At 35.0% G+C, this 15,614-nt stretch overlaps 1 protein-coding gene across 1 annotated transcript in view; it reads left to right on the top strand.

Moving 5' to 3' along the window:
• The window catches only part of ADGB (androglobin), a gene marked incomplete at its 5' end in the record, with an annotated part of 148,818 nt that overhangs the window by 60,856 nt on the left and 72,348 nt on the right, over nt 1-15,614 (top strand). Inside the window, 4 exons of the mRNA XM_082633767.1 lie at nt 2,387-2,477; nt 6,819-6,948; nt 13,628-13,661; nt 14,527-14,710. Of these exons, the coding sequence (XP_082489893.1) occupies nt 2,387-2,477; nt 6,819-6,948; nt 13,628-13,661; nt 14,527-14,710 (439 nt within the window). The remainder of the gene's footprint in view (nt 1-2,386; nt 2,478-6,818; nt 6,949-13,627; nt 13,662-14,526; nt 14,711-15,614) is intronic.

The raw sequence follows: 15,614 nt of genomic DNA, 5'->3' as shown, positions 1-15,614 counted from the left end.
ATGGGGCAGGGAGACTGTTCCCACCTTGTTCTTATTCTCACCTTTTATTTCTAAATTCCTCATAACCCATGTCTAATTCTTCGCTCCTTCAATCATTTTCTCGACAAGTCTTCATTTTTACTCCTTTTTCTGTGAGCACCGCGTTTGAATGGAAGAGAGACCAAGATGGCGAGAGAAGAAATGAGTGAGACCATAAATGAAAAATCATAAGGAGAGGGGATTAGAAAAGTAAAACTAATAATTAAAAAATTATGGCTTAGAAGAATAACTTAATTTGTTTATGTTAATTCAACATAAACATATGGCCTTTCCGTAGCTAATTTATACTTGCGATTTTTAACGAAGGGTGATAGAGAATTGTGGTGCTGTGTCTTACATATGTATATGTGTTAATATATATTTCCCATTCCCAAAAGTTTAAATTATCTTTGTTCAAAAACAGCTTTTTTTGTTATCTTTTTTGTGTTCATTTCCTTGCTTTCGCATTTTCTTCCTTTGTCTTTTCCAATACCTCAGTATCTTCTAATTTGTATTCATCCAGTAACAGGTCATCACGTTCTAGAAGTTATTGCATTAGGGTTCACAGGCCTGTCCTTGAATGAACAATGAAGACAAAGCCACGATGAACATACCTAGTGCCAGTTTACTAAAGGCGTCCCTGAGAAGCATCTAAATAAGCTTTAAGTGGCTGGGCTCATGAACCATGGCTTGTACCCTTATTGATGGTGCTTTTGCTGTGGCTTCTGCCACCAATTCTAGTGTTGCTGATCCTTCAGTGCAGGGGACAGGAACCACATCTCGGTCACAGGGTAATACGTAAGTCTCGTTGGTACTCAGGATCCCAAAACCGCAGTAGCCACAGAGATTGGAGTATTTACCTGTTCCTTGCCTCCTACTTCCAACCATAATTTGCATGTTTTTAAGATATAAATAACAACTGTCAACCATGTAATTTTCCGCACATTTGCTTTCTGCCTATGTTTATACAACCAGTACAGCTGGTGGCAAAGATTTTCTAGCACAACATGTTTTATCCTGGCCAGAAAAGAACAAAGATTAAAGAAATATCTGGTTTATATATACAGGAGAAATGGTCAGTTCATCTTTTTTTTTTTTAGACTTGTCTGCCTGTCCCCCTCCTGCTTGATTATTTCAGCTATTTCCTTACATTCCTTGAGTTTCTGCAACAGGCTCTTTGTGCCACCAAAGTGCCAACTGTTGCTTTGGATTCCAAGAACTTTCCAGTTTCCTCCCTCCCTCCTTCCCTTCCCTCCTTCCTTCCTATCTTCTTCTGTCTTTCCAACCAAAGATCAGCATTCACATGATGCTTGAAAGAAAATCTTTTACTACTGGATGCTATGTTTTAGTTAAATACATAGAGCCACACAACCGTTCTTCATTCAGAACATCAGGAATAGCTGAATGAAAGGAAAAATATTGAACATTCAGCTACTTCCTGATTTTGATATTGACTGTTGTGTAATTCTGTGTAATCTGTTAGCTCCATTGTAAGCTGGGAAAGAAAACCTATGGATTGATGGGATTCCATAACTGCAGTGTCCTGCTTTGAGGCTCACCACATCATTGTCTTTCTTCTCTCTATTGGATTTAATATTTAAAGTGAAATTAACAGGAAACAGAGAGAGAGAGAGAGAGAGAGAGATCAATATAGAGGTTACCACAGAACAAGCACAGAGAAGTCATGTGCACTGTGTCATAGTCTCACTTCTCTTCATCCTGTGGTCTTCCTTTCCACTGCTATAGGAGCTTATTTAAAATAATTATGCCTAATACTTAATTTCAATGTTCACCGTGTTAGTGCATGGGTTGTGTGCTATATCCATTGAGAATTTACTTCTATATCAACTTCAGACGTCTTTAGGAATACCCACAACATTTTTCTTGACTACTGCTTTCTTTTCTACTTATGACCTTTACTTTGTTACATTTTCTGTTCTTCCACTATCTCCATGTATTAGTCTACATTTTTTTCATGTCCTGAGCAATTGTGTTGTAGAGGTTAACTAAAAGAACACATTTTTAGAAAAAGACTTTTATAGAATGTCTTTTGTGTACTTGAAATAGCAGCAAATGCCAAGTAATAACTCTAGAAGACATTGCCGACTTTCTCCCTTGAGACTTCATTGTTTCATGTTGTAAATCTGGAAAGTAACTGAGAAGTAGACTAAAGAAATCTCATATTGGTAGGATCTATAAAGTCCTTTTTAATACAAAACTTTATGTATTGTAGTACATTTCTATTTAACTCTATTGAAGTTTGCTGGGTAAATAGTTAATCTAATCAGTAATGCATTAAATGTCAAATTTTACATATAATCTTGGAAGATTAAAAAAAAAGTACATCACACTACCTTTTTCTTTTTAGAATTAGTAGTAAAGAAGCCTGACCAGTTTCTTGAGATTTCAAGTCCGTTTTTGAATTATAGAATGACTCCATTTACAATTCCAACAGAAACGTAAGTATAGAACATTCTTTCCTATGAATTCATCTTGTTAACAGATGAAGCATTTTGTGATTTGTGCAGTTAAAAATGTATCCCTTGGTGACAAATGTATTAAAGTTTGTGTCAATGCAGTGATCATAGGAAAATAAAAATTTTAGGTACTATTTCACAGTAATAAACAGTTAAGATAAATTTTGAATTGGTCAAAATGAGGCCTAAATATGTCTGGCTTTACAGTTTTGGCTTCTGTTTCAGAACAACACAGTATTTTGTTTTACTTTAAACATTAGCACTGGGGAATGTTTTTGGTGATTACCTGATAATTAAATCACAAGATCAAATGATTGTCATAAAAACCTGGGAGATGAAGTCTGTCACTCTTAGAGGAGAAAAAAAGAGCTAACTGAATACAACAGCAAAGACAATGAAGAAGGAAAAGGAGGAAGGAGAGGAAGAATCCAAATTTACTAATATTTGAATGTGACAATAGGGGTAGAAATAAAAATTATCATCCTGGGTCTAACGTTTTTAATGAGTTCATAGTGGTGAAAGGGAAGTCCACAGATAGCAATAATGAGAAGGAATAGTGGGTGATATGATTATTACCACTAAAAGTGTGGTGATTTGTTATGAAGCAATTGACAACTGACACATGGATATATACATAATCAAGGATTATAAAATCTATTCTTTAAATTTGTGCAATGAAATGTACTTCAATAAGCCCTCAATAAAGTTGTAAAATATAAAAATAAATACTAGTATTTAAAATGGTTAAAAAATAGGGATTCTAGAACCAAGGAATATAATAACTGAAGTTTTAGAATTCGGTGGATGTGTTTAATCACAGATAAGATATAGCAAAAAGAAAACAATTAGCAAAGTGGAAAATAGGTCAAAAGATTATATCCAGACTGAAGTATGGAGACCAAAAAAAAAAAAATGAGGAAAAGTATAATAAAAGACATGTAAGAAAAGTTGAAAAAGACCAACATACTTGCAAGTGGGTCTCAGAAGAAGAGGATAGAGAGTTTGGGGAATAATCATGAAATAAAAATATAATGGCCAAAATTATCCCAAAAGTTTAAAAAAATCAAGTCAAGATTCAGCAAGTTCTGAAAAAAAAGTCAAGTAATGTAAATGCGGAGAAAACTGCAGCTAGATAATCATAGTAAAACCATAGACAAACATAATACAATAATATATAAATATAAAGCAAAAGAAATACTGCAAAAAAATCAGCATGGATAAATGTCACAACCAAAAATATTAGACCAAAGAAATCTGGTATAAAAAGTATACAGTTTAGTTTTAATTATTCTATTAATATAGATTTTAAAAAGAAAAAAAAGCAATATATGGTGTTGGAAGTCTTGATAGTGGTTACCTGTGGCAAGCAGTGCTAGCTGTGATTAGGAAGCATGTCTGGCAGGGCTTGTGGAGTGCTGGTAATATTAATATCTCTTGATCTGAATAATGGTGATATGGCCATATTTACTTGGTGATTTTTCAGCAAGTTTTACATTTATGATGTGTGAACTCTTTTGAATTTTTTTTGAACTTTACTAGAACGTCATTAAAATTTTTGAACAGCCTATAGGTCACAAATATAATGACCATTAGATATGTTTCATCCTTCTCTTGGATATATTAAAATCTACGATAAGAATGTAAGCTGATGAATAAAAGCAGTCAAAATTTAGATCAGAAGTCTGTTCATTGTACTGTCCTACTTTTAGAGCTTCTTTACATCATAGCCCATTAATTTACATTTTATGGACTCTAGTTAAGTTGAAAATATTAGAAACATTATTCAAATGTTTTAACTTAAGGCTCCTATAGTTCTATGCATCAACGATTGAACACTGAAAAGTGGGTGAAGAGGGACCCCCTAGTAGACAAACATGGCATTTAGCCATGTCAAGCTTTATAAACAGAGAAAACAATTTGCTGCTTCTTTGGTTTTAAAAATTTGTTCTGTTATGTATTTGCAAATCTAGTTTTCCTCAAACTTTCATTTTAACTTATAGAAAATCTTATTTTATACATAAATTATTAATTTCTATAAAAGTTTTAAATAAATTTAGTGAGCTGAATTTAAACATTTTAAATTACATTTACAACAATACTATATATTATTTTTGCTTTAAGTAATTCTTGAAAAGCCAAAAATCATCACAAATAAAATCTTGCCAATTATATAAATCATCATTAAAAGTTCAAATAATCAAAATGTTTTTTGGTAACCTTGGTTTTTCCTATGTACACTATTAGTTTTTACAAACCAAAATTTTCTTACACCTATAACTTAATTATAAACCTAAAATTAAATATAAAGCTACACATTTTATAGCCTAATTTGTTGGATTATGTAACATGCTACACTTCTTTCACTGGTTACAAATACAAAATACCACATAAAGACAGAATTTTCTTAAACAACATAAAAATATTAATGCTTTATACTTTTTCTAATTAATTTTATAGTTAGTGTTATCCACTAAGATGATGATTTTACCATTCCAAATAATTTTTGATTATCTCTTAGCTTATTGAGATTGCATATTACTCAAATATTTTGTGGATTGTATGAACCAGAGCTGCATACCGCCAGGACAAATTTTCTCAGGATTCAAACTGTCACACGCAGGCTTCTAGAATCCCTATGCCAAGAGAGACTACAAATGCGTTGGTTTCATAACCTGAACTTCCAACGTTGAATCTTTTACTTAATTTTCTTATGCTTTCTTTCAGCTTTTTTACCTAATTAAGTTGGGTGGAATTCTTTAACCCATGTCTAGGTGACTTCAACACTTGTTTGGATTCAATCAGGTGATTGGATTAAGTGAACTAATCTATTCACTGCTTGAACCTGTTATTAATTCCCTAGTATATCCATTTTATCTGGCAGAGCCAAAAGCAAAAATATGTGAATGGCATTTCCTTGTACCTGACTGCTGTACAGTCAGAGTACTCGGATCAGCATAAGAGCAAGCCGGTTTTTTGGCGAGCCTTGGAGAATGAGTGCTACACAACTGCCTTTCCTTGGAACACTGTCACTGTAGTAACAGCACGCCCGGTTTGCCCAGTCCTGGCTCCTGGCCTTGTTTTAGAGAATCAGAGCCTCACAGATATGTTTGTGCTACCCTCTAGTGGCAGTTTCAGAGACATTTAGCTTGAGGTGAACCAAGTTTTACAGAACACTAGCAAGGAAAAATCCAAAAGTATGGGAAGTTCAGTATACATGAAATTTAATTTTATCTTTGAAACACCTAATATATTTGTACTATAACAAATATCTTTTTATTGTACCCATAAACTTCTAGCTGTGGCAACACTGATTTGGGGTCATGTCAGCAATAACTTGAAAGAAAATACTGTACGCTTGGGTAGCTAGTATAAATATCACAGTTGTAAACTTAAGGGCTCCATATGCATCATTAAATTTTTGACTCCAAGCCCTATTTCACTGCTACATTACTCTGATACTTAATTAAATCACTTCTAAATGCCAGATTCCTATGTGTTCTGATCATCAGCATTCAAAGATGGCCACCATAGCTTTAAAATAAATAGCATTCCAGAAAATTTTTACACCATTGCAGTTACTGATAGAGAATATTGCTTCAGTAGTATATATAGCAATTAAATATTTTTTAACATGAAGCAAAAGAAATTACTGGTTGTAAAAGAATGAGAATGATAAAATGAAAAAAATCAGAACTTTCTATTGTTGACCAAACATCACTATGCAACGGAATATTATTCAGCCATTCAAAAAGAAGGAAATCTTGTCATTTTTGTGACAACACAGATGGACCTTGAGGACATCTCAAGTGAAATAAGTCAGACAGAGAAAGACAAATACCTTATGATCCCACTTATAGGTGGAATCTAAAAAAGACAGACAAGCAAACATAACCATAGATACAGAGTACAGGAGAACAGACTGATGACTGCCAGAGGCAGGGCATGGGGGTGGATGAAATGGGTGATGGGGGTCAAAAAGTACAAACTTCCAGTTGTAAAATAAATAAGTCCTGGGGCTATAATGTGTAGCATGGTGACTATAGTTAATAATACTGCGTTGTATATTTGAAAGTTACTACGAGAGTGGACCTTAAACGTTCTCATCACAAGGAAAAAAATTTGTAACTGTGTGTGGTGACCTACATTAACTAGAATTGTGATTATCATTTTGCCATATATACAAATATTGAATCATTATGTTGTATACCTGAAACTAATATAATTTTATATGTCAAGTATATCTCGATAAAAGCTGCAGTTATTTATTAGTAGCTATAAACAAGAGATTAAGATAACAGAAGTTTTTTCTTTTTTTTCCATTAGTCATTTTGTACGATCTTTGGTTAAGAAAGGGGTGCTTTCAGGATCTGGTTTATCTTCCCTTACTGAAAATGATGAAACTACAACCTTGAGCCAGATAGACTTAAGTCAATTGACAAGAAATATGTCTCAGGTAACTATGTTACTCTTACTATTAGCCTGATTCTTAACTATAAAAATTTTTTTTCTTAAATTGTGAAATATATTATACATAACGGCATTTGAGCAGAATAAAGAATACTGAAAATAAACTTCTTACGTACCCATCTTCTAGATTAGAAAGTGGAATATTCATCTCTCATAGATGTCTCCTGTGTTCTCTTTTTTTTGGGGGGGTGCACTGCCTGGCATGTGGGATCTTAGTTCCCCAACCAGGGATTGAACCCGTGCCCCCTGCAGTGGAAGCAGAGTCTTAAACACTGGACCACCAGGGAAGTTCCACATGTGTCTCTTCTGAATTGTATCTCCTATCTGCCATACAAGGTCTGGTATTTGTCAACTCCACACTCTTCTAATTTTGTCAGTTATGTACACATTTATGAACAATATATAGCTTGGTTTCATCGTCATCCTCATTTTATTTTTGTGGACTCTTGTATTAATTCTTCTTGGATTTCTTAATGTTGCTTATGAGATTTGTCTCTTTTGCCACATGTTACAGTTCATTCATTTCACTGGTCAAAGGTATTTAATACATAACTAGTCTACCATTTAAAAACATCTTTCACAGTGTTAATGGCTACATTCATGGCTTTTTTGTTTCTTGCTATTGCAAGCAGTGGTACCATTACTTATCTTGACTGTCCCTGTACACACATGCAAGAGTTTCTGTAGTTCCAGGGTTTGTGAACTTTTATGTGTTATGTCTCCCTTTGTCAATTTTCTAAAATACACGATGAATACAACTTGTCTCTTTCTGCACATGAGCTGAGTATTGGCAACAGAGAACAGTGGAAAGCAGAACAGCTGTCTGGGTTAGCACTGTGTGAACATACAACTTCATGATTTGGTGGTTGAAGGTATACTAAAGGATAGCTCCCAGATAGTTGGGCAGTTCAGGCTACAAGAGTGTCTGTAGACAGGAAGATGTGACCACATGGAATCCGACAATGGGCCTAATAACTGCTGTAACTTCAAGGTAGTGATCAGCATATGTGACATTTCAGATTTTGCAACAACTCTAATATAATGTAAAATATTGTGATTTCTTTCATGGATAAAGTCACAGTTATTGCCAATAACACTGTAGCTACTCACCTGCATTGATAAATTGAAAACTGAAGAAAACTGAATGCTGAACTTCAGTTAAAGATGAAAATAATCTTTCAAGCAACCATGTTCATGGATTCCTGAAATCTAACTATAGGGCCCCGTGGACACTAGCCTAGGAAACTCTGTTCTAGGATATGAATCTGGGAGTATCACTGATGGGTCATAGGACATTCACCTTTTAACCTTACAATAAAATGCACTGGATGAGAATTTTCTCTGCACCACATTCTGGCCAACCCATATATTGTCTGATGTTTCAACTTCTGCCAATGTGGTAGGTGGGAAAGGGTTTTAATGCATAATATATTTGCATGTTCAAAAATAAAATTATAAGGCACACATCAAGAATTCTTGTTTCCATGTAAGTACTTCTCCCACTTTCACTGCTCTGCCCTCTGTAGGACACTTTCAGGGTGTCTTTATGTAGATATAGAGAAACACACAATATTCTACCTTTTTCTACTCAAAACTTAATGAAATTATTTTAAGTTTTTACTTAGTAAATACTGGCGATAATGTCACTATGCCTAAAGAGTGTCTTTATTCTTGAAGTCACATACTATTTCATTATGTGAATGAACCATAGTTGATTTCTACCACCTCTATAAATGGTATAAGATACATTGGAGGGCACAGAATCACAGGCAAGTAAACACATTTTTTAGAATTAGTTGAAAAACAGAGACTAACAGATGAGAAATCTTTCAAGAAGAATGAATAGACTTAAACACTGTTAAACTTCTTTTCTTAATTTCAAAGTATTGTATGCAATAATTTTAAAGAATCAAAAGTTACCAAAAATATAATCATAAAATAATCAACCTGTATTACCCCTCCTCATTCTTTAGCCTTCCTCCCCAGAGTCAGTCACTTTTATTTAAGTGTTTCTTCTGCTATGTGTCTCCATATTTCTAAGTAGTAGGCTTTATGAAGGCAGAGATCTTGATCTTTATCATATACTGTTTCTCGCTCAGCACCTGCAAAGATGCCTAGCACATGACAGACACTGTTACGTATTTGTTGAATGGCTGAATTCCGTTCTGTCTCCATCTATCAATTAAACATTATCTCTTGACCTCTTGCTATAGAAGATAAGGATTTAGCACTCCTGTATTCACTTACCATCCCATACCTCCACTTTCCTCTGTCTTCAAGATTTTTTCATTTCACAAGTTTTTGTCCAATCAGTACTCTAGCTGTGAGGCTGGATACCAGAGCAGACCCCATTGAGATTTCTTGAGCTGTTATGTAATGCTTCTCACCTAATAGGGATGAAACTGTCGGGGAACTAAGAGTTCTACGAGCCGTAACAGCTGGAGCCCGAACGGTGGAAACGAAGGGCTCTGCATTGTGGCTTGATTGGCAGGATCTCTGACTGAGATGCCCACTGCCCCCTGGGAGTCTCAGTGCCCCTTGTATATTTCCCAGGCCTCTCACAGGTCTGGCTCCTGGCTCGTAACTGGGACTGGCTGCATAACTTGTGGAATGAAAATGCAGGGCCCCTTGTTCAACAATTGTTAAGAATGTCAAGAGAGTGACAGCAGAGCATTGAAACAAACACAGGGCCCTTCTGAGCCCGGCGCCCTGAGTGATTACACACTCATGAAGCCGGCCCTGCTCTTGAGCTTGCCTTCGACACCCAATCTGGCTGATAGACTGCAGGCATTAGCGAGGTGTGCCATTTCAGGCCGAAGCACTTAATGAGTCTGCACGTGGCTTTGCAGCTCTCTGCTTCTCCCACAACCATCAGGAAACTGCGTATCCCAGTGGCAAGGCTACAAGATACAAGTTTCTAGATCCCTACATTACAGCGGAGAAAGGAATCCCTTGAAAAGGAGCCCCCCCCCAAAATGGGCTGAATATGAGGGAGAAGTTAACCCTATGTGTTAAGCCATTGAAATCTCAGGATTGGTTTGTTATCTCAGACTAGCCCAGCCTAATATAGTTCATGTTTTTAAATAGCAAAATTACCCTACCTTTGCCCTTAAAATAGATACAAATATTAGGGACAATAGGCCTGTTTTCAGACTTTCCTTAGGAATTAATGTTTAGTGCAAGTCAGGCATTAATTATTTACCTGTTTCCTTTTCCACCTTCTTCATTACTTCAGGCTGTAATAGAAGAAGGATGGTAATAGATAAAAGTATTCTTCCGTTAAAAGATATTCTAGCTGTGGAAGGATTTTTATTGGAGAGACAAATTTCTTTTCTTACACAACTTTTTGTACAAACCAATTATTTCATTTTTTTTTCTACGACACATTAGGAAGCCTTCCCACTCTTTTTAAAAAAAAAACACCATTGAACAAATACCTTTAAACCCCATTTACCACACAAACACATCAATGCCACCTGTTTTCCTGGAGACATCACCCTCTGGAATCCTTTGCTCTCTTGCTCTTGTTCCAACTGATGGAAACTTGCACCTGTCATCATTGAACTTTCTTTCCTCTCTCTCCTCTAATGGATTTTCTAATTCTTGGAAACTATGCTCTCCTGCCACTTGATACCCTAATTTAGATGGTGCACATCTTCTAGTACTCCCTGAGAAAAATTGCGTAGGAAGTGAAAATTATGAGGGGTTTGTATGCCTGCAGATGTCTGTATTCCACCCTCTCCCCTGATTTATATTTTGGCGTGTTGTAGAATTCCAGTGTGGATGTTCTTTCTTTCAGAATTTTAACTCTGTTCCTTAACTTTTGTCTTTTACCTTCAACCATTGCTCTTAAGAATACAGATAACATTTTGATTCTTGATCTGTTCTGTATGACTCTTTTTTTACCCCGCTGGGAATGTTTTAAGACATTCCTTCCATTCTTGGAAAAAGAAAAAGTTACAATGATTGGCCGCGTAAATGAGTTTGTTTACATGAACTGTGCTAGGTACTCCATGAGCTCGTTCAACCTGGATACTCAAGTTTTTCAGTTCTGGAGAATTTTCTTATACTTTTTCCACAATAATTTCCTTTTCTGAGAACAGGAATATTGAATACATTCACATTGTTGTGCCACTAACCTCCAGAAATTATTTCATCTTACGAAACTAAAACTTTATACCCATTAAATCATTCTGCATTCCTTCCCCTTTTCAGCCCCTTAAAACCACCATTCTACTTTTTGTCTCTAGGATTCTGATTACTCTAGGTACCTCATGTAAGTGAAATCATAACAGTATTTGTATTTTTGTGGCTGGCTTACTTCACTTAGTAAAATGTCCTCACAGTTCATCCATGTTGTACCATGTGTCATAATTTCTTTCCTCTAAGGCTGAATAATATTCCATTGTGCATATACATATAGCACCTTTTGTTTATCCATACATCGGATACTTGGTAAATGATGCTGCTATGAACATGGGTGTATAAATGTTTCTTTGAGATGCTGTCTTCAGTTCTTTTGGGTATATACTCAGATGTGGAATGGTTGGATCATATGTTAATTCTATTTTTAGCTTTTTCAGGAACCACCATACTGTTTTCCATAGCAACTGCACCATTTTATATTCCCACAGAAAGTGCAAAAAGGTTCCAATTTCTCTACATCCTCACCGCATAACAGAAACAATAACAATTGTCATTTTCTGTTTGTTTTTTTTCTTTTTTCTTTAACAGAAGTCATCCCAGTGGCCGTGAGGGTGGTATCTCATTGCAGTTTTGATCTGTATTCCCCTAAGGATGAGTGGTGTGGAGGACGTTTTTCATGTGCTTGTTGGTCATTTGTATATTTTCTTTGGACAAGTGTCTATTCAAGTCCTTTACCCATTTTTATATTGGGTTTGTTTATTTTATATTGTTTTTGTAGAAGTTCTTCATATATTCTTGATGTTAACCCTTTACTAGACATATGAGTTGCAAATAATTTCTCTCATTCCATAGGTTGCATTTTCACTCTGTTGATTACATCCTTTGAATGACAGAAGATTATTTATGTAGCCCAATTTATTTTTACTTTTGCAGTCTATGTTTTTATTGTCATATCTAAGAAACCAATGTCAAATCCAATGTCGTGAAGATTTTCACCTATGTTTTCTTTGAAAAGTTTTTTAGTTTTCATCTCTGAGTCTTTTGTATCAACTTTACGTTCAAACTTTCTACTGAGTTTATTTCACTTTCCTATTTTTAGTTTCTAAGAACTGTCTCTTGTTCTTGATTGTATTTTTATAGTTTATTATTTGATAAATGAATATCTTCTTAACTTTCTGATATTACTAACTTAAAAATTTCTCCCTATATTATCATTTCTGATTCCTATGACTTTCCCTACCCACACCCATTAGTTTCTTTTATATGAGACTCTTTCCTCAATTATCTAGCAATTCTTTGTTGTACACATATATTTAAGGAATTTATGAAATTAAAGAGCTGCTGATTAGAAGAAGCTTTATGGCATGGATAGAACTTGTCAACTGGAAGCTTTAATTTGAGATAATTGGGGGTAAATGAGCTTCATTTGGGGTGGGACTAGCTCCAAATATCAGATTCCCTGAGGATTTTCCCTGGCTCTGTTCAGTGTCTCAGGTTAAGGGTCCTCTAATCTCCCTGCTGGGGTGGAATGTGGTCATAGGATTGTTATATCCTTATCCACCAGAGTTATTAAAGCCGAGCAGCACAGGGTTCCTGAGAGCCTCAAAGTTCAGCATGTGGATGTTCACTTAATTCCTCTCCTCTCTGTGTAGTAAACTTTCTTGCTTCCCACGGTATCTGTGAACCCAGATCTGGAGACTTTTCATTTAATTTCTCTACTTGAAGCAACTTCCAGTGTCCTATTTAGGCAGAAGAAGGATAGATGCTAAACCAGAAGGGATTAGGGAGAAGTGGGGATTTGTCTGTTCCTTATATAGACATTCAACCCATCCCTGTATTTTCAACCTGTATCTCATTCTGTCCTTCCCAGATGCCTGCTACTTGTTTCTGGGGTCCTAAGGCATGGATGGTCTTGCTTCTCACTAGCACTTAGTATTCAGTTTTGTCTACTCTGTTGTCTTCTCCATACACTTTACATCATCCAAAATATCACCCATCAGTCTGTATAAATTTATACCATTTTATCTTTTATACTTATTTTAATTGTGTCCCAGAGATAACAGAGTCATACATGTGAAGCTTATTTTCGCTGTTAAAAATTTGAGAAAACATTTCTATAATTTGAAATAATCCATAGGTTCCGTACACTAATTATCAATCATAATCTCATTTTACTCCATCTGTATTAATTATAGGTGCCTCATACCAACTAGTATATCTACTCGGGGATATTATTGTTTTTATTTAACTTTTATTATAAGATTCAAATGTTTAATACACTCACATCTTCTGTATTTTAATGTCACAAACTTAAACTCTCAGCCAAATTCACATCTCTTGAATTTTAAGGTTAAAAACAAATTTGGTTTTGCTGTAGGTTTTAGTAAGTATTTGTAGAAATCTGTCTTCAGTGTTTAAAAGACTGTATTAACTCTTTTAAAAACTGTGGTGCTTTAGAGAGCTGTAATGTTTTGTCGAACTTATAAATGGTTTCTTAACATGTTCCTTTCATTTCACAGGGTAATGCTGCTTCACAAGCTATACTCAGAAAAGGTAAATTAATAATCTTCTCATGACTTTTTTCACAGACATCAAAGCACAAAGGGGTCTCTGCTTCTTGACAGCTTTTTGCTCTCCCTCCTCCTGGCTCTCAGCAGCCTCCCTCCAGTGCTTCCTCTGATGTGTTGAATCTAATCTGCTCTGGGCTAGAAAAATCAGATAATCTCACTTGTTAAATTCAAGCTTAAAGTAAAAATAAAAGACTATCTGATTAAAGTCCCATGAGTAAAGTTCTTGTGTCTTAATGCATGCACGTTATGATCAAAGCACTGAAACCATTGCAAATTCCTCAGATCCTAAATAAAGACTTGACCAAGGCAAAAATCCAAAAAAGTGTTATGTGGCATGTGTGTATATAACATTTTGGTTCAAGAAAAGTGTATGAGAACTTTATGCCATTTCTTGATAAACATAAGATTACAGAATCACTGACTGCAGGGCTTACAGAAATACATCAATCACAATAGATCTTTCAAGTTTTTGCTTGTCCTTCTGTTGTCTGTGTCAGCCCCTCTTACATGAATATGTCTGTTTACAGCATATTTAAAATATATAAACCAGCTAACTTCTGTTATAACTTTAATCTCTAAAGAATGTGTGCACAAATTTATGAAAATGATTTCAAAATTTCTGGACACTCTGCATGTAAGTTATGAATAAATTCTCCTGAGAGTATGAAAATGGGTCTTTGTATGGACCTCTACAACTTTGAGGCCTGCATGTAAATTATTATCTCAGTAAATATTTTCTCAAAAATAGGTTTTGATATGTGAGCTCTCCTCTACAATTTTTCATATCTTAATAATTTAATATTTAACAATTAGGTATGTTTGACATGGTTGTCTTCTGCTGTACACAGATGAACTACCAGACTATGGATTGAATGATGCAGCCCATCCAGCTGAAGGAACCAGTCTGGAAAGAGATTTGGTCAGCCAGATAACAGCAACACAGGAAAAATCGAAGAAGGAACTTGCAACAGTAAATAATGGTGTTTCTAAAGAAATATGGTTAGATTTTGAAGACTTCTGTGTATGCTTTCAGTAAGTATAAATTTTTGTGTGCATTTAATACAGTGGGTATATAAGCTATTCATTTTTAGCTTTCATTTAAAAGAGTTAAGCCAATATTAGTCTGGTGTTGATATAATATCAAACAAAACTATTAGAAGGATATTTACAATAGCCAGGTCATGGAAGCAACCTAAATGCCCATCAACAGACAAATGGATAAAGAAGATGTGGTACATATATACAATGGAGTATTACTCAGCCATAAAAAGGAACAAAATTGGGTCATTTGTAGAGATGTGGATGGACCTAGAGACTGTCATACAGAGTGAAGTAAGTCAGAAAGAGAAAAACAAATATCATATATTAATGCATATATGTGGAATCTAGAAAAATGGTACAGATGAACTGGTTTGCAAGACAGAAATAGAGACACAGATGTAGAGAACAAACATATGGACACCAAGGGGGGATAGTGGGGGTGGTCGTGCTGGGATGAATTGGGAGATTGGGATTGACATATACACACTAATATGTATAAAATAGATAACTAATAAGAAAAAATATATTAGAAGGAAATATGGATGAGTTGATTGTCCACATGAAACATGAATAGCCAAACCAGTCTCAGGCCAATTTCAGCTTATCCTCAAAGACTTATTTGTTTATTAAGATGAAGGCAGTTTATCCACTTAAGGAGATTATTTTTGTCCCTTTCAGACAACTAGTTCAATATAGTTATTATTTTTTCTCAGCTTTATTGAGATGCAATTGACAAATAAAATTATAAGTATTTAAAGTGTACATGGTGATGAATTGATACACATATATATTGTGAAAGATACCCCCATCAAGTTAACTAACATATCTATCACCTCATATATTTATTTTTTTATTGTGTGTGAGAACATTTACGTTCTATTCTCTTAGCAAATTT

Source organism: Mesoplodon mirus (assembly GCF_964341445.2).
Source record: "Mesoplodon mirus genome assembly, chromosome: 10".
In the NCBI taxonomy this organism is placed as follows: domain Eukaryota; kingdom Metazoa; phylum Chordata; class Mammalia; order Artiodactyla; family Ziphiidae; genus Mesoplodon; species Mesoplodon mirus.
This window is presented reverse-complemented; position numbering and strand designations above follow the sequence as displayed.